Source organism: Melanostigma gelatinosum (genome assembly GCF_949748355.1).
Source record: "Melanostigma gelatinosum genome assembly, chromosome: 1".
Classification (NCBI taxonomy): Eukaryota; Metazoa; Chordata; class Actinopteri; order Perciformes; family Zoarcidae; genus Melanostigma; species Melanostigma gelatinosum.
This window is the reverse complement of record NC_136634.1, coordinates 11,949,075-11,968,345: the sequence shown is the minus strand read 5'-3', so window position 1 is coordinate 11,968,345 and position 19,271 is coordinate 11,949,075. Positions and strand designations below refer to the sequence as shown.

The following is a 19,271-nucleotide window of genomic DNA, read 5'->3' as shown; positions in this document are numbered from 1 at the left end:
TTGATTGTCCTAACTGTGTTTAATTGCAGCTAAACTGAATAGGAAGTGTAAAAAGACAAACTGTGGTGTAAGCCAGTGAAAAGCAATGTAACCTGATCACCGTGGTCACATTCAGAGCTGCTTCTCTGTGCAAAGTGCAGGCCGTCCTCTCAGAATGTGACAACCCCCTTTCGCTTCAGACCTGTAGCTTCCCTTGTGAGGACGAGGGAAAGTGTCCTCAATAAGAAATAAAACTCAACATCAACATAGTGCACAGGCACCATATGACTTTGTGTGCATGTTTGTGTTCAGTGTGTTCCTCCCTTCCTCTCCTGCTTCAGATCCTGTCCCTAAGGCCCTCTCACAGCAGTCGGTGCTGAATTTCGAACTGTGCGTTGAAAGAAAATGCATGTTGTTGTTTTGTGCTGCCATCTAGTGGGCTTTGATCAGCTCTCACACGCAGGAGAGGATTATAAAGGGGCCAGCACTCCCCAACAGTAGGTGTACAGAAATAAGATCAGGCATCAAAACAGACAGAACCACACAGGCTGTCTTTGTTTTCAGATTAAAGGTTTGCACACTGCGAGGGATTTCAGAAGTAATGTTAATGGCAAAGACCGTACCCACTAGCCGCTGAAGGGATTCTTTTGTGTTGGTCTACTTTTTCAAAAGGACAATGTAGACTGTAAACCCATGAGTCCAGTGGAAATATAAGTCGTGGCTCTCTGTGTGTCTGAGTGAGTGAGACAAGGACAAATATTTATTTTGTGTTTGCGTTATGCTTATATATTAGGACATTAGTGATCGAATGATTGCTTATCAACATCTTGGCTGGTCAAGATTTTCCCTTGGATCTGCAGCCGTGACCCAAGAGTCTGCTGCCCTTGGAAAATGTGTGTTTGCTGTGGCTCAGGGGAAAACAAAGAAATGCTGCCTTCAGATGCTGTTGGAAATTTGTCATTTACCAGTGAACTCCAAATGTGCAGCGAAGTGGTAAGAGAACGTTCGACTGAATGACACCCAAGCCTTTAGGATGGGATGTGCACTGCGCACTCTGTCAAAAGGTATTGTAGTATTTAGAATTTGTAGACATAAGAATTGGTGCTATTTTCCATGTTTTGTCATTTTACATAAAATAATCTATTGCAACACTATTGGCTGACGTCTACGTCGAGCTGTGTCTCTTCTTCTGCAAAGGAAACAATGCAGAGATCCAAATATAAGACTCTAAATAGAGCCATGTCGAGCATTGATGCCACCAAGTTTACGTCCTGATGTTTGAAAGACACACGTTGGACATTATGTGTTAAGCTTACTGCAATACCTTTGACTATTAATTCATAACATCTGTATCGCTGATATTAAAAAAATGAAATCAGCAAATGTAGTTTTTATTCCCCTGAATTGTATTCCTGGTAGTATGTGAAACTTCAGTTTTTCCACTTTATACTTCTACTCCCCTACATTTTAGTCAATGTTGTACTTTTTACTTCAATACACATTAGATAACTCCACTGCACACCATTAGTTATTAGTTACTTTACAGATTTGGATTATTAATATGGGGCAGGCAGAGGCTCAGAGGTAGAGCGGTCCCCCAGCTCCTCCAGTCCTTGGGCAAGACACTTAATCCCAAATTGCTCCCTTAGGCTGTGCCTTCGGTGTATGTGTGGGGTATGAATGAGTTAATTAGTCCTGATGGGCATTAATGGGTGAATAACATGTAATGTTAAGCGCTGTGAGTGGTCGGAAGACTGAAAGGTGCTTCAAGTACAAATCCATTTACCATAATACAAAATACAAGTCAACTATTGCATTCTGATGTATTATTATGGATTAAAGCTGGCCGGCAGTTTACAAGAATACAATAAAATACAATACAATACAAGAAATATAATAATCAGCCCCACCTTTACCATGATGCTTACATATGAATGCATCACCAATTATAATCCAATGATGCTAAAAGGCATACGTACCGGTATGCACTTTTACTTCAGTAAGATTTTGAATCCAGGATTTTTTACTTGTAACAGAGTATTTCTACAGTAGTAGAAATATTGCTATATTTATAAAAGCAGCCTAAAATATACGAGTCTCCTCCTCTAGGGTCTAGTCTTTTACTTTATATCTAAATGTAGTATTATATTATATTATATGATGTTATATTACATGATAGTATATTTTCTTTAAAAGCGTAATCAAACATAAGCCACCAAAACAAATAGTCGACTGAATCTGCCCAACATGTTCTTCGTGTTGACAAGCAGGTCTGCAGGTGTTAGGAAGTACGAGGCTGCAGTGAAGGCAGCACCAGCCCACACGCTGCTCCTCTTCAGCACCGGGATCAGTGGGCCAGCCTGCAGAGCTCTTCCGGAGGCGGATAGTCCCCATCTCTACCCTGCACACAGCCCAAATGCTATCAGGAAGGATTGCTGTCACTCACCTCAAGGGAAACACGTTTTGGAAGCGAATGCAAGCTACGGCCTAGAAGTCCACCATTAGGAGGAGCTCGGAGGAGGAGGGAGATGGATGTTAGCGCTTCGCATTACTGTGTGAACAGCCGAAACTGCCAGCGATAAACCGATTCTCCATAATATGACAGCTGCTGTCGCATTTCATCCAGACCGCAGAAACTACTGAATGAACACCCTGCTTGCTTCTTTTTATTATTGTCATTATTTCGGCACCATGGTGACATACAATCTAGTATTAACTTTCCTCATCGCGGCTCTCTGGCGGGTCGGTGGCGAACCACAAACTCCGTCTTCACCTGCGACGCAGTTAAATTCAACAGCGTTGTTGGTCACCAGCGAAGATCAAGAGCTCACACACAATGTCACAGACGCCGGCGGCGTGGGATCCCGGATTTCATCTCTAACGTCATTAGAGATGAAATCCGGGATCCCACGCCGCCGGCGTCTGTGACAGCATGTGACATACAAATCAAACAACCACAGTATTTAACATGTGCGACACGCACTCGGTGTCTTATTTTCCAAATCAAAGACAATGTTACGTCAAAATGATCCCAAAATCTGGTATCTCTTGTTTGAGATATGAACAGTCAGTAAAGTATACATGGAACATCTCCCACCATCATTTCTGCTGATGGCTCACTGACTCTTGTAATGTCTAACTAGAAATGGACTGTTTCCCCCCCTGAAGAGTTGGCTGGCTTTGACTGTTGTGGGAAATGTTTTGACAATGTGAGTTTAAAATGGAAGTTTTACTCGATTGTGAATAAGTCCGTAAAACCACTTGGCCCACTAAATAGAGTTAATTACTTAAAAAAAAAAAAAAAAACTCAAAGCACAACTGGTTCGTTGAAATTGTTCTATCTTTATTTCAAATACAGAATATATAATTAACCAAAAGTCTGATATAAAGTACACAGAAGAAATAACAGAGTTCACAAACGTCTCTGTCTGCACACTAAATTGAGTTAAAGGAAACTAACACCGTTGCAGAACACACCTAGATTAGGTTTCTGCACTAAATGGTGTTGTAGGAGACTTTGTTTTTTTTAATCCAAACTGTTATTTGATTGAGTGCACCGTGGCCTCCAGCTGTGTCTGAATGACTACTACCACAGAAAATATTGCAATGCCCAACTTGTACAACTTTTTCTTTGCAGGAGAAGGAACAGTGTGTCATAAACAGAGTTTCTGACATTCACAGAAGATTGGATACCTTTGTTGTCGCTGTTTGACATACAAGCGACATGGAGTGATGTGTGTGAATGTCTGAAAAGGTTTTTGAATCAAACTGTCAAACATGTTTTTGATACAGTGATCGTTAGCAGATTTCTGGCTATTTCCCGTGTTATCCATCAGACTGTATGACCACTGTTCATTTCAGGAGTGTGTCATGTCTCATTTTAGTTTCGGACTATGTGCAGATCAGATTTCTGCCTGTTTGTCTGAGTGTGTCTTCCATCATGGAGACGTCTTATTTTATCTTTATTCGTTGGTGAAACTGTGGAAAAACCCTGCTCATGTACAGAGGCTGATTCTATGCTTTTATTAGAACTGAGTCCTCTGCTACAGACAGTTCCTGTTGTAAAATGAATTCACGTCATTGTGGTAACTATTTGAAGACTGTAGCTAATTCCCCTATTCCCACATCTAAACCAAAAACAAGTTTTGCAAGTTTATTGACGAAAAACAAAGTCCCTGTTTAATTTTTTGACACAGAGATGTGTGTACTAACAGCTGTTTCCTCCGTTTCCATTTCTTTGAAAACGAGACTGAAATAAAACTGCTTCCTTTGAAGTGTGAACGCGTTTTAAGGGAGAGGCTTGAAGTGTTGTTTTTTTTCCCCCATTCTGATCTTTTGTGTGTTCTGACCCAGAAATGTACATTCACTTTGTCATAACTGCACAGTTGAAGAGTCCTTGAGTCACACTGAATATTTTCAGAACTAAAAAAATGAAATATACTCACGTTGTTATGTATCAAGACCAAGCATGCAAAAGCATTTGTTTGCGGGAATTTGGACATCAAGCAGATGTTAACATGAAGAATACATGACAAAAAGTCCAGTAAAACTATACAGCACCATCCCATGCGTTTTTTGTCAGAAACCACGTCAGTAGAAAGTAAATTTCAGATTCTGGGTTAATTAATTAATTTTTTTTTAAGGCACTCTGTGATTCGGTCTCCAATCTTCAGGAGGCATGTGCGGGTGTGCTGGAGCTGCTCCTGGTCAGACAGACCCTCATCTGGTTTATCCAGCTGCTTCAGGGCCTTTTTCACCGGCCTCATGCGCTCCTTACACTGGACACAATGTGTACAAAGTGCTGGTGTTATTGTAATGCACTGCTCGCAAGTTGCTTATCAAAGGTCACCGGCTTAATTCTTTGCACAGGAATGAAAGAAGAGACTTACAACACTGAAAGTGTCCTGGTCGAGTTCATCATCGTCGTTTCCTTCAATGGGAACGGGGTCTGACCCAGCCGTTATGTGAACTGGACCTTGAGTCTTCTTCCCTTTGACCGCTTTAGCCTGGAAGACAAAAACAGCACACATAAAGACAAGCAACCCATTTCTGCCATTCATGCCGTCAATGGCTGATTCACAGGATGGTGACGGACTTCATCGCCGCGTTTCAATGCTATAATGAAGTGCAGCATATAAAACATTATTCCATCAACCTTATATCCATGCAAGTTTGAGAACCCATGATGAGGTCATGAATTCTCTGCTGAAATACCTTCTCTTTTCTGGGCTTGGAACCCTTTTTCTCTTTGTCCCCGTCCTTCTCCTTTTTAGGAGTTCCCTGTTTTTCTTTGTTCTCTTTGTTGTCCTCCTTCTTTTGTCTTTTCTTGGCGGGGGACTTCTCTGTTCCATCATCCTGTTCCAACGCGAGACAGCGTGTGTTAAAACAGCGTAACAGTAGGTCTTACTGCGAGAGAGGATTTACCGAATCAAGTGGAGCATTGCTCTGCCTCTCTGAAGATAAAGCTGAGTTACACGTCTTTGTTAAAGTGGTGACGTTGTAGTTCCCTACTTCACGGGGCCTGACTTATAGTCTGGCGGGTCATTTATCCGCCACTGCAATTAAGTTTTTGGTTCAAATCAAACCTCGACACAGAAGCACAACTCAGCCTCCAGACCAGCAGGTGACACCGACCTTTACCTCGCCCTCCTCCGACGGGTTGTCGGACAGGCGGGGGGAGGAGATGTCGTTGCCCTGCTCATCCTTGAGGATCTTGTTCTCCTTTTTCACCCGGGGCTTCCTCTTCTTCACTTTGACCTTTGGAGGAACAGACTGGATGAGCGGTGTGCGTCAAAGGCAAACGCCGTGTGGTGAGAACAGTACAGACGAGTCAGCGTACCTCCTCCCCTGCTTTAGACAGGTCTGCGTTGTCTTGTTCTTTTTTCAGCAGCTTGAGGAGATGCTCGGCTCTCGCCTGCAACTGCTTTGCCTGAGGCTTCTTGCTCGGATCGTCTGGGAGAATCTGTGCAATGGGAGGTGACTGTTAGACCGATGATTGAAAGAGGTGCTGATTGTAGTGCAAGTGCTAATAAGAGGACGGAGGAATCTATCTGACCAGAACTTATAAAAACAACATTCTCAGAGCTTTTACAATATTTTAAACGGGCCAGTTTTGGTCCAAAAGTACAAAATGAATGCATGCGTTGAAGTCGAGTGTGTGCTGAATTCCTAACATTTCGATTTTCATTCATCTCCGACTTGGTGATAAAGGTAGAAATTAGAGATTTGCCTTATCAGCGAGTTTAAGGTCAGGATCCGTCTTGATCAGATCCCAGTTGCCAAAGCCGTGCTCATAGATACCAAGCAGCAGCTGAACGTCATCCTGCAGCTCCCAGTCTACATCAAAGTGGGCCACCTTGACTCTGCATGTCAGATTGAAGCTGTGGGAAACACATTTGTCAAATGTAATCATTTGTAATGCAACGCCCGTGCTGCTCCTCATCTCTGCAGCGGTGTCTTACTTATTTCTCTCGGCAGGATTAGAAGGCACCACTTTGTGCAGCGGCTCAAACTCTTCCTCGTGCTGGATGATGGACTTGGCGTTGACCTGCACTCCCGAGATCTTGATGTTAATTCCTCGCCGCTTCCCAGGACCTTTAGCTGAAACAACAACATGCGTGTTTGTTGGGGGCCCCGGAAAAAAAAATGCTACGATGTCAAAGACACTCTCACCAAGTAAAGGCAACATACCTTCAACTGGGTTCTCTTTAAGGTGCTCCTCGTGCTCCTGCACTGCAGTCACACAACTGGTATGAATCAGTTCACCGAGTCTCTTCAGGTCTGCAATGGACTTGTCAACCAGCTCAGAGTCTCGGGCAATGGCCTCCAACCTGGATACAGAGAGACGCACGTGACTCTTTGAGCTGTTACGATGTCTAACAAAGCATGCGATCCAATGATGAGCCGTACATTTACTATTAATATCATTTAACAAAGCTGACCTTTCGAGTGGAGATCCAAATTTCTTGTATGCCTTAATGAACCTGTTAATGATATTATAATGAATACATTAAATTGTGTTCACGGAAGGGAACTTCACTGTGATACAAAATAAAAAGTAAGTACTTTACCTGCGGATCTCTGCATCGGTGAAACCCTCCACATTGTTTTTGCGGGCTCTGGGTCTGCCTCTCTTCTTGGGCTTCCTGTCGTCGTCACTGTCATCGGTCTCACTTTCGGAGCCTGAGGAGCGGTTCTTCAGCTTGGAGCCCACATCGCTGTCGCTGTCATTGGCCCGAGCCTGAAAAGACAAGAGGAACCAGAGCAACACCTTATGACCAGATTTACATCAGCTGCTGGCAGACAGAAAGCCGTGTAAAGTAGGATTCAGAGACGCAACACTTCATCGTGTCTGTTGCTGAAATGTGTGCACAAACACAAGTTAAAGTCAAGCAACAAAATACATCTGTAAGAATCCTCCTCTTACCCTCTTGTTGGAGCTTCTGCTTCTGGGCAGCATGAAGATGTCGTCCATCTCCCGCTGCTTCTCCTCCTCCTCGACTTTGCGTCGCTGCTCTTCGGGGATGATGTCATCCCATTCCCGTATGGACCGGTCCTCAAACTCTGGAACGCTCTCCTCCATGCTTGAGAAATTGGCTACCTGCAGCGACACGAGGAGGAAGGGCGGGACAAATCAGATTTATGCAAGAGGGGGATCTTTGGATGCTTCACAACAATGCTACGGTATACAAAGAAGTGACGGGAACCTTAAACTGAGACAGAAGTTCATCCGTCGCACTTGAGCCCTGGTCACTTTCTCTTGTTTCAGCCAACCTCAAGATCTCCTCAATATCCATCTCCTACAGGAAGAAACACATTCCGGTTCAACTCCACAAATACGTAACATGTATTTTTAATGCACACAAGAGTATTACTTGATGGAATACCTGCGGTTCAGACTCCTCTCCTTCTGCCTCTTTGAAGAGCTCCTCTGCACCAAACTTGAGGATGGCGGTCAGTTCTTCTTTGTTGAATGGGTTTGAACTGGGAAAAAAAACAAAAACAATGTTGAACACACAGAGGTTCAGTGTCCAAATATTAAACAAGACGATTTCTGACATCTTACTTCGTGTTTGTGTCCGAGTTGCTGTCAAGTACAGTTCGACCAGTGGTGTCCATCCTCTGGATGACAAGATGGTCCAAAACCATCTTCTTCTTTGCCCTCTCAATGATGTCCTCCTCCACTGTCCCTTTGGTGACCAGTCGATAAATATTCACCTACGAGAGGAAAGCATTGATGTATAACTATCTTCTTCATTCTATGTCACATGTACAGTGAAAGTCATGATTTGGGGCGAAGGGTTACCTGTTTCTTCTGGCCGATCCTGTGAGCCCTGGCTTGTGCCTGCAGGTCGTTTTGAGGGTTCCAGTCAGAGTCAAAGATGATGACGGTGTCCGCCGAGGCCAAGTTTATCCCTAAACCTCCAGCTCTGGTGGACAACAGGAAGCAGAAGTCCTGGAAAACGGATGAAACTGTTAATACGGATCTCATTTAGCAATACACACCATTTGGAAACGCCTGATGAATAATAAGAGCAAAATGGTAATCGTGAATGAACTGCTGCTGTATATTTGATCCTTTTTACACCATTTATAAAATACATCCTGCAAAAAAATGAACCGTATGTTTGTTTGAAACAGTCATCATCCCAATAAGATAAGAGTCCTATTTGTAATATGCAAATATTCAACTAAAATAAAATATGAGTATACATACCTCTGAGCCTTCTGCATTAAAGTGGTCAAGGGCTTGCTTTCGTATTTCTCCCTTAATGGAACCGTCCAGCCGCTAAGGAGGAAAGAGACAACGAGAGAGACATTGACATGCCATCGTACCCATACGTCTCCGTGCTCAGACCGATCACAGCAGTGTACACCGATGTCGACACACCGTCAGCAACAACAACCAAAGTCCAGTGACTTTCCGGGAGTTAGTCTGGTCTCCAGCGGAAAACAACTTGTTGATATAAATAACATAACAGGATCTCTCAGCCCGGCGGAGTACATGTGCACCAACACTGACATCCGACCCAACAGCTCCCTGCACTGTAAACACCAATGAAGACAACAAACTGTCAGACTAGACACCGTTTCTGGAGGTACTGGTGATAAGATGATGAGGTTTTTAGAAAATCTGATGGTTGACGAGCTGACAGCACTACATGCTTGATTTCATGGACATTTTTCAGCAAATAAGAACAAAAAAAGGGTAGTCTTAGTACATTTCACAGTTATGTTCCAAAAATCATTTCCTTTTGGCAGAGAACCAATCAGACGTGTCGTACGGAGATGCACAATGAAGCCCTGCAGATGTTCACAGCGTACCTGGAACGGGTAGCGATTCTTGGTGAGGTATTCAGCCAGAATGTCCAACATCCTGACCATCTGGGAGAAGATCAGGACTCGGTTGCCTCTTTCTCGGAGTCTGGTCAGCAGCTTGTCCAGCAGCACCAGCTTCCCGCTGCCCCGCACTACACTCTGAAAAAAAGTACAAAGACGGGACACATGAAGAAGCACCGAGCCCTCACTTTGGACTCGTTTCCTTTGCAGAGATATCCGGAGGTGTTGCTGGGAGCTAAGGAGGGTTCAATAAGGAGACATACCTGCAGGTGTTCCTGTTGTGTTTCACCATCTATATCCTCAGGCTGTTTAATGAGGAAACTGTGGTTGCAGCACTTTTTAAGCTCCATAACGATGTTCAGGAAGCCAGAGGAGCTGCCTCGGGTGCCTTTGTAAAGAGCTCTATAGTTCCTCATCAAAATCCACCTGGGAATATTGAGGAACAAATGAAGTTAATGGGGAGGAGAAATGCAGCTACTGTACAAGACGCTGAAAGACTGAAGTAGTGAAAACAAAAAGACAAAAATACAATCATACTTGTAGAACTGTTTTTGCTGTGCAGTCATGTCTACACGGAGAATCTGCTCTACTTTGGCGGGGAGAGATTTCTCCACGTCTTTCTTAACACGCCGCAGAAGGAAGGGCTCGAGGACTTTGTGAAGACTCTGATAACCGTTGTCACTTCCTTTCCCGTGTACATCGTCAAAATCCTCCCAGGAATCAAACCTGTTGTGCACGACAAAGACAACAGACGTCACTCATCCACGGCTGGGAGTCAAACCGGTGGTGTTTCCCTGCTTTTCCTTGGGTATCATGTAAAAAAAAAAAAAAAAAAGTCTAAACCAGGACGTACTTGTCAGGCATGAGGAAGTGCAACAGTGACCAGAGCTCTTTGAGGGAGTTCTGCAGCGGCGTGCCGGTAATGAGGAGCCTGTGGTTAGACCTGAACTCCATTAATGATTTGTACAGCAGGGAGTCATCATTCTTCAGCCTGTGAGCTTCATCCACACCCAGAAACGCCCAGTTGATGTTCCCAAGCACCCCCTGCAGACAAACGGTAAGCTCTCGTAAGCCGCAGTGATCCGAATCTCTTCAGGCACAGACATACGGCAAAGAAAACCAGAAACACAACCGTGAAGAAATGCTGATCCCGGCACCTACCTTGTCTTTGAGCAGAATTTCATAAGTGGTTAACAGTGCATTGAAACGGATTCTTTTCGTTTGATGGTTCACCCACTCGTAGTCACGGATCTACATCGAACAGGAGCAAAAACACAAGTTCATGTAACCAACTCCGTAGAGACCACCAGACTCTATTAAGACATTCAGGAGTCAACGTACCGATTTCCTGCTCATGACGTCACCGAGGTAGACCACCACGTTCATGTGAGGAGCCCAGGTTTCAAACTCCCTCTGCCAGGAGCTGAGCGTGGACAGAGGCACCACCACTAAGAAGGGTCCGTATAGCTGATGCTGGTTAAACAGGTACGACAGGAAGGAGATGGTCTGGATGGTCTTTCCCAGCCCCATCTCATCAGCGAGGATAACGCTATTGCACCTGAGGACGGAGGAATAAAAGAAAAAGGCACTTTTAAAAGAAAAGAAAACACACTTTTCAAATGAAGTACCGTAATCAAAACCAACCCAGGTATATTACAACACTCATTTACACAGTACCTGCACCAGGAGTGGGCCAACCAGTTCACCCCATCCAGCTGATAATCTCTCAGTTGAAGGTTATCATCTCCAATATACGGCGGTTGCTCCTTCAGAGGAGAGAACCTCGGTCTTTGCTTTAACACCTGAAATGATCGTTAGAAAAACACATTTAACGAGGAGGAGAAAAATAAAAAAACAAATCATGAAGACTCTTCCATCTTGGGTCATTCCACTCTTACCTTGCAGTCTTTAGAGGGGACGGATTTACTGGAGATTCGGTTCTTGAAGCGGTCGATGCAGTGCTGGAACTTCCTTCCAACCAGGGCTCCATCCTCCCAGCTGCACTCGGAATAGGGCAGGCCCATCCACTTGCATAGATACTCCGGCTCATTGGAGGACGCCGTCTTGTGACTGTGAGCTGTTGAATAAAAAGAGCAGACAAATGATTATGACAAAAGTAACATTCAGAACATTTAAAAAGTCAACAGAATGCAACAGTGATGGTAAGAAATCAGAAAATGGACTTACAGGGGAACTCAGTGGATCCTGGTGTCTTCCCAGTTTTTGTTGCTGTTGACAATAAAATTCTTTTCAGTAAATCTTAAGTGTAATTTTTTTTAAAAGACGATCTGCTGCAAATACGTCAGACAATGAATTCGTACCGATAATGCGCTCCACAATCTGAAACTGCTTGTTCAAGTCATATATGAGCTCCATTTGGCAGTTATGGAACTCTACATCCTCAGGAGACACTCTGCTCAACCTACAATCAAGGAACAGAGCAGACAGTGAAAACCCTCAAAAGATGAACATCGGCAAGACATTCGTCTGTTGCCGTGAGGACGCGTGTTTTTTTTTTTACCATGAATTGAGCTCATCTTGTTTCTTTTTGTAGTTGTCCATTTTCTTTAGTCCCTTGACCTTCTGCTGCAGCAGGGTGTCCATGCTCTCCCACGTGTTGTGGATGTAGGACCAGCCCTTCCACTTGATCAGATAGTGAGTCTCCCCTTCATCGCTCTCGGGGTCAAAGCCTTCATTCGGGTCCCCGTTTTCCTGCACGGAATACCCAGTAGTGGTGGCCCCGGTGGCTAGAGGAGAAAAAAAACAAAAAACTTTTAGACATTTTAATGAGATACAAAACGGCTTTCAAAATAGGAAGAGTCACGTTAAAATGCCCAACCTCCTTTTTTGCCCGTCCTGGTGTCCATAATCTTCTCAATGGTCTCGCTGTCGTCATCCTGCTCCTCCTCGCCTACGTCCCCCGTCATTTCAATCAGGTCATCAGAGTCCGTTTCAAAGTCATGTTGGTCCTCTTTGTAACTGTGACACAACAGACCCGGGGACAAGCATTAGCCTGACGTGCTGAAAACTAAACAAAACGTCCAGGTGGAAAGATTCACCGCAGCGGGACACGGATGATGAACCGCTTTGGGTTCAGAAATGCACCTTTTGACTTTTGTTGCACCCCTTTTTCGAGTCTGTCTCTTTGGAGTGCCATCGTCGTCTTCGTCGTCGTCTTCGTCGTCGTCTTCATCGTCGTCTTCAGCAGAGGAGTCCTGTTTCCTGGACTTCCTGCTTTTTTGAGACAGTTGCTTTTTGTTGCTTGATGATTTGGTCTGAGGTCTGTAAATCACACAGTTACGCACACAAACACACAAACCACTTTAGGAACCAGCCTCCTGGATCATCGTCGCAGTGGGTTTTGGGCTCTTTTGGCCGACTGTGTGTGACAACATTTCTTTTACGATTTTGAAAAATGTTTGTGTCATGATTGGAATACATTTTACATGTTGTATTTTAGACACCATGCTGCAGGTGTGAACTACTTCACAGCAAAGTAAAAGGGGGAACACAAAATGGAATGACTTGGAGATGACCAGTGGGTAGCTGTCTGGCGGCCAGGCCTCGCTACACTCTTACCTTCTAGCAGGAAGTCGTCTGGATCTAACTTTTTTCTCTTCCTGCTCACTGTCTGTACTGTCGGAAGCCTCCTCCTCCTCCTCCTCCTCATCCTCGTCTTCATCATTTGAGTTCCAGATATTTCTTACAACAAAGAAATGCCACAAGTTCAGCCTCAAGGGCCATTCACTGCTTTAACCAAATTTTAAATTTCATTAAATACTGGCCACAGGGTGTTCACCGCAAACCCAATTTGATCGGACCAATCAGTTTTGATGTAAATGTCAAACCTCGCCTGACTGACTGAAACTAACTGAGCCCATTTCTAACAAACAGATACCCATTTACAAACAAGCTTAACATGATAACAATCACAACATCAACACAATGACAAAAACAGACATGAGTTGTGCAAAACTACGGTATGGATCGAGTGCTAAACAAAGAACATCTTGCTAAAAAAAGGAGTTTGGTGCAAGTGTCTCAACATGGCAGAATTGAAAGAATAAGGGGCTGCAACATGAAATTAAATAATAACAAATACCCAAAGATGTTCTCAGTCTTCACACTTACTCTTTTTTTTTAATTCGGGATGATTTTCTCTTGGGACTCTCACTCTCAGAGTCACTGCTCCCCTGTAAATAGTCAGAAGAGCTTTGTTTCCACATGAACTGTAGCAGCACTTCTTCACAGTGTCCACTAGGTGGCACAAGAGGCTCGTTGATGCCAATAGATTGTAAAAAGCCGGGCCATGATGAATATCAGTATTCTTTGTCTTTATTGTTTCAAAAACATCTGCTTACCCCAGCTCCGATGTTTAAACGAGCCGGCTCCTGTCTACTGCGGTTCGACCTCCTGACTCCATATACATCTGGATGTTCGTCCCACATCTGTAAACAGAGCGACTGCTATCAGAGAGAACCACTTTACAAATATGTCACGTCAGATTATAATTTGTAGGAATGTGCCATCAGGCTGCAAATACTCGTTTCATTATCTGACTCTCAATGAATTGATTAGTCTATGAAATACTGGGATATAGCGACAAATGTCCCATTCAGTCAGAGTCCACGGCGGCGTTTTTAAATGCCTTACTTTGTCTTTTTTAGAGTTACATAAAACAGAGAAAACATTCTCAATCAAGAAAGCTTTAAACAGTGATATTTTGTGGCTCTTATGCTTACAAAATTACAAATCAATTGTCAAAATAATTGCTTGTTATGACTTTTGCAGCTACCTCGCCACCAGCTGCTACCTACTGGCTGCAGTCTGACATGGACACAAAGAGGGAAGTAAGAAACGTGGCTTAACACTACAAACGTCTTGCATTTCAAACCTTCCTAATGACATTAAGAGCCTGATTAAACAAACAAAGTTAACAGGAAGCGCTTTAGAAACAGGAAGCGGCCACAGGAGAGCTTTCAGCAGCCAGGTGACCTTTCACCTTTACCTTCTTCACATCTGCCAGTCGCTCCTTCTTTCTAACTGGCTTGTCTTTCACTCCTGCTGTGGTTTGCTGTGATTTGGACTCTGCAGACTCGCTCTCGGACTCCGAGTGACCGTGTGACTCTGAGGAGCTGTTGGAATCGGAGTTGTGGGATCTCCTCCTCTCACTGCCATGCTCGCTCTCCGACTGACTCGCCGACTCCGACGCAGAGCGGTTGGATTCCTCTGAGGCCGAGTTGCTACAGGAACAAGAACACGTTGATTCTTTTCCATTTTGCACAGTGCATTTGTTGAGCACCATTTTACACCAAACAACAATTCTGTACACCAAACAACGACACGTGTGAGTAGAGTTGTGGCAGCAACTTAAAAAGAAATAAACTCAAAGTGCACACACTCTCACTGAGACACGGAGAAGAGCTTGATGGCATGAGTGAATGGTGACCGTCAGCTGAGAGGAAACAGAAACCTAATTACATCATGCATCTTCTTTAGTCCGCTTACAGTCGTATAATAAGCTCATTCTCTCTAAGGCACACAAATCGACTTAATCCTTTTGAAAAGACGGACTTTTAATTCATCAGTAAATTACAGAGTTAAAACTGAGTTTAACACGTCAGCGCTGCTTTGAGTGCAAAAATATTTCCTCTCTGCTAACCTACATTGATATAATAAAGTGGAACAGAATGAAAAGGCCAACACAGTTAACACTTAAGAACCTTAGCTGATGACTCCTTAAACTGAAGTGTCTGCTTGTGACCCCTCGTCACAGGTTACAGCCTGAGTTCAATAAGTGTTTTGAGCATTTAACATAATTCAGATTCAAGAGGCCTGAAAAGGACGACATACTCAATATCACAAGAAAAGGGAAAATATTAAAGAATATAAACAATTTGTGGAATAGAAAAAAGTAAAAAACAATCTTTATCATATTTTGACCCCTCAGATTTATTGAGCCTCCTTTAAACCCGCTGGTTGGTAACAAACCACTGTCACAGCATGGGGGGGGACTCACCGCACCAGAGGAGCTTAAAATGTTTGCAAACAAGATGGTACAGATTGAGGGGTATATCCTGATGCAATTGATTTGAAACAAAAGTATACATTTTGTAAACAATAACACTATTAGACTGTATCTGGTATGACTGTACGTTAATGTTATGGGGGGCGAGCTTGAAATGGTGATCTCTCCTGTCTGGGTTTCTCTGCGTGCAGTACCTCGTCTGGACACATGGGGGAGCACTCACTCAGTGTAACTCACTGCCTCACATGGATCTCTGGAGAGAGATGGGTTTATGTATAACTAAGAAAAACATTTATGATTGTCGTTTCATCTATTGTTATTTTTTAGAACAAAATAATTCATATTTGTCTTACTGTGTATAGAATGACCATGACTGTATTCTGACATTGATAAAACTAAAATAAATGAATTAACATGACTGGTGTTAATGTCAGTATTATGAATGAGTTACTACTGGAGCGAGTTACTAAATTTCACAGCCTGCAATAAGCAGCAGCCTCGATTGCCTAACTCGGAAGTGCATGCCTTCTTCCGCTTTAAATGAGGTCAATAGTAGGCGGGGCATGGGGAAAATCTCGAATTATCATTGGCTGGCGTGTTACTAGGTGGAACTCTAGCCTATTAGAGCGCAGTGTGCAGGCCTTTAAAGGTCTGAACTCTTCCTGTTCCTCCTCCGTGTAGTTCTGAGCTTTAATACAGATAAGTGAGCAAGCTGGGCCCACAAAGCAAGGGCCATTTTGTGACTCAGGAGAGCATGTGAATATACATATATATGTATATAGCACTTTTATCATAATTAATGTTGCATTGAGTCAAACAAGTTTCTGTTCTTTCTGCTGCAGTGCATGCCCACAGTGCTCATCTAGCAGTCTGTAAAAGTTAGGCTGTCATCAGTAGCAGAGGACATATTTCACACACACACAGCTGAAAATACCAAAATGGCTGCCACAAGATCACACAGAAGAACTACACGTGTGATGTAACCTGCTGCAGTGTACAGTCAGTAAAATGCTGTGAGGGTGATTACCTGCATTTAGTATCCAAACTTCTGTGTCTTTATCTAAAAACACAACAGGCTATTGTGATCAGGCTGCATTATTTATTGTGAAAACATGGCAGCAATCCTAACACTAAGAATGTATGTTGGGCCACAGCATTTACACAATAAAACATTTAAAAGAAGAACAGTAATGGCTGGCCACTTGTGCAGTTTCTGAATTCCTGCAGTGTTCTGACACCATGCAAATGCACCGGTTATTAGTTTTAAAACACATCTTTATTGATGAAAATAGAGGTGTTTCCACTCGTTTTGATATTTGAAGATTCAGATACCTGAGGATAATGAATACACAAAGTTTTACTATCTTCCTAAAAAGAAAAGCAGACAATACTGTGAAATATATACATTTAAGTGTCAAGACTCTTGGCCATAAGCACTTAAATATAATCCACCTGTCAAGTAATACAGATAGCCAGATTTAAACAGAACAGTGTTATTCTGTAACATTCACAAGCATCAAACAGGTTCAACTAACACCATCAATATCCATAAAGCCAATATTAATACAATAAGTGCCGTTTAAACATATCTGATGACAGTAAATGCATGTGTTAGGGGCCATCAATGAATTAAATATCTGGCTTGACAAGTGAAAGCAACCATTCAATATTCTAATAATAATAAACATTTGATTTCAGAGAAATATATAAGACTGAAATAGTTCATAAGGTCCTAAAACTAAAGTAAAATCAACCTTCTCCTGAAAACATATGTTACATAAGCATGTAAACATTGACATACTGTCATAATACACAGAGTAAAGTAGTTTTAAGTTTTGCTATCCATCTAAAACAAGAGACAATTACATAAAAAGACATTCAAATGTTTGAGATGAAGGGCTTGAATGAGCTGGAGTGAGTCTAACCTCACTTGGATTTCATAAAACTCTCTAATTTGATCAAAACTTCAACTACAGGTCCAGATAAAAGCTTACAGATTAATGTAAAAATTTAAAAATAAAGTCAATTAAAGCAACATGCAACCTGATTTAAGGCCAAAGAAGTAATGATAAAGTATGTTATATACAACACATCTTAAAGACTGACCATGAGTGACATCAAAGCAAAACATTGTGTGAAATAAATAAAAACCAAAAGCAACAACGTGGATAAAATGGTGCAATGCAGCAACAACTAGTTAGACAAGGTCGTTACATGAAACATCTGTGACGAACCATCAGAACATAAAACAGGACAGATGTTTACCTGTGGTCTAACACTGAACACGGTGTGGGCAATGATCTCTTAACACAGGCCTGGAACCTCAGTATTGAGTGTAAGAAATGGTCAAATCAGGGTGTGGCTGTTAAACAATAGCAAGGTCATCCGTGACAGCGGTACACTTCTTTAAAACCACGTTGCACACACACACACACGATCAACCATGCTTGACATGTAAACAATCACAGCAGATATGAAAAGAGTATAAAATGTACAAGGAGCATACCTTGATGCATTGCTTTGAGTCGATGCTTCCTCCTCTTGTTTTTTACTTTTATTCTTCATCATGGTAGTATCCTGAAAACCTTTTTGGTAGGATGATCTTTAGTCCTGGTATTTACTGTCAAAAAGTTAGAGCAAGCAGGAACTATCATAAAAGTCCCACAAGACAGCCTGTGCTCCAGTGGCAGTAAAAACCTCAGGCGGTGCGACACGAGCTAAGAAAAGGGCATTCAATCCAAAGATTTTAGTAGTATTACTTGTATCGCTAATTTAAAATACAGCTGAGAAATGCTGCTATAATAGGTTTAATATCCGACGTGAGTCCTTCAATACACGGATCAAGCCGCATGCAATTAATTATAACTGCGTCATCACATGAAGGGGTTGGAAAAATAACATTTAAGGACGAAACAAATCCGTTAACTATAAACTACACAATGTAAACAGACCGATTCAATGTGAAGAAAGGCTGTAACCTATAACTGAACGATTAGATTCGCGTTCATTTTTTTTTTATCCGACTCGAAATAAAAACAGCAAGCTGTGAAAAAAAAAGAACCAAACAATAAATTAGAAATAAAACAAAAAAAAGCTTTGGTTCGTAAAAGCTTTTCGGCCTTTAAAGTCTGCTGTCAGGCTGAGAGCGACAGAGAGCCGCTGAGTAAAGATGGAGGCGCCATAGCAGGCAGACCTCAGTCTGGAAAACAACGACGAGCAGCTCCCTCTGCTCACGGCTCGTTCAGCTCGACAAAACGGCCCAAAAAACACGCGAAAACGCCCAAATACGCGATAAAACACCGATCGTATGAACAGCACTTTAATTTTTTGTCAGAATCGAGCGGTCTCCGTCGAAAAACGGCCGAGATAAACGGTCTGACGAAAGCCCATGGCACCCTTCCCAAGGCTCAGCCGCCATCTAGAGCTCCTTCCTAGCTCTGAAAGCTTCGCCTTTGATTGACGTTATTTCCATTTACCCCCACACTCAGGTGATGTTTAAGTCCCACCCCTTTTAATACGTTTAAAATGTGCATTTATATGTAAACTGAACGGTAATTTAAAGCCCAATACCTGAGGTTGAGACCTTTACTTCCAACTTCGTAAAAAAAGTACTTATATTGAGAGGTTTAAAAGTATATAAATTGGGGTTGCACCAAATGCATCACTTCCTGCTCAGACAGGAAGAAGGACGACCAGAGGCCATTTTAGAGAGCCTTTGGAAACCATTTCTGTTCAGACAAAATCCTTTGTTGAAGCTTGCTAAATACAAAATGTGTGTCTTTAAATGGATTAAGCGAAGACTTCGCGTTGGGACTGATTGGAACCGACTCATTTTCAAGCACTTTCCCTTCATCTCAATAATCAAGTGATAATGTTTCTTCGTAGAACAACACTTGAATAAGAGAGCATTACTTCAGGAGGCTCA

At 42.7% G+C, this 19,271-nt stretch overlaps 1 protein-coding gene across 3 annotated transcripts; it reads right to left on the bottom strand.

Annotated features, from left to right (window-relative positions):
* Nucleotides 1-3,301: 3,301 nt before the first annotated feature.
* On the bottom strand, nt 3,302-19,258 carry LOC306781132 (chromodomain-helicase-DNA-binding protein 2-like). Of its 3 annotated transcripts, none has more exons than XM_079273836.1 (34): nt 17,853-19,258; nt 14,327-14,561; nt 13,680-13,766; nt 13,450-13,511; nt 12,898-13,020; nt 12,424-12,600; nt 12,158-12,297; nt 11,840-12,065; nt 11,640-11,740; nt 11,506-11,547; nt 11,217-11,395; nt 10,996-11,120; nt 10,660-10,876; nt 10,480-10,569; nt 10,172-10,362; nt 9,856-10,044; nt 9,582-9,744; nt 9,304-9,456; nt 8,696-8,767; nt 8,285-8,434; nt 8,045-8,196; nt 7,866-7,962; nt 7,686-7,778; nt 7,406-7,579; nt 7,050-7,219; nt 6,921-6,962; nt 6,670-6,809; nt 6,441-6,579; nt 6,209-6,359; nt 5,819-5,941; nt 5,614-5,736; nt 5,194-5,334; nt 4,869-4,985; nt 3,302-4,757 (listed from the first exon to the last, which is right to left on the bottom strand). In XM_079273836.1, the coding sequence occupies exons 1-34, from the start codon at nt 17,912-17,914 to the stop codon at nt 4,599-4,601; spliced, it is 4,605 nt and encodes a 1,534-aa protein (XP_079129962.1). In that variant the 5' UTR covers nt 17,915-19,258; the 3' UTR covers nt 3,302-4,598. The 3 variants fall into 3 exon arrangements, with proteins under 3 accessions (XP_079129962.1, XP_079129963.1, XP_079129964.1); XM_079273837.1 differs by having other exon boundaries at nt 5,620-5,736; XM_079273838.1 differs by lacking the exon at nt 12,898-13,020.
* Between the last annotated feature and the right edge of the window lie 13 nt (nt 19,259-19,271).

Bases quoted from the DNA above. Each gene is read 5' to 3' on its own strand.
- LOC306781132 (XM_079273836.1), bottom strand. From the start codon at position 17,914: ATGATGAAGAATAAAAGTAAAAAACAAGAGGAGGAAGCATCGACTCAA. The intron at 11,121-11,216 runs GTAAGAGTGGAA...CGATCATTTCAG, and splicing joins TCCCCTCTAAAGACTGCAAG to GTGTTAAAGCAAAGACCGAG. The intron at 7,963-8,044 runs GTAAGATGTCAG...TTTTTTTCCCAG, and splicing joins AACTCGGACACAAACACGAA to TTCAAACCCATTCAACAAAG.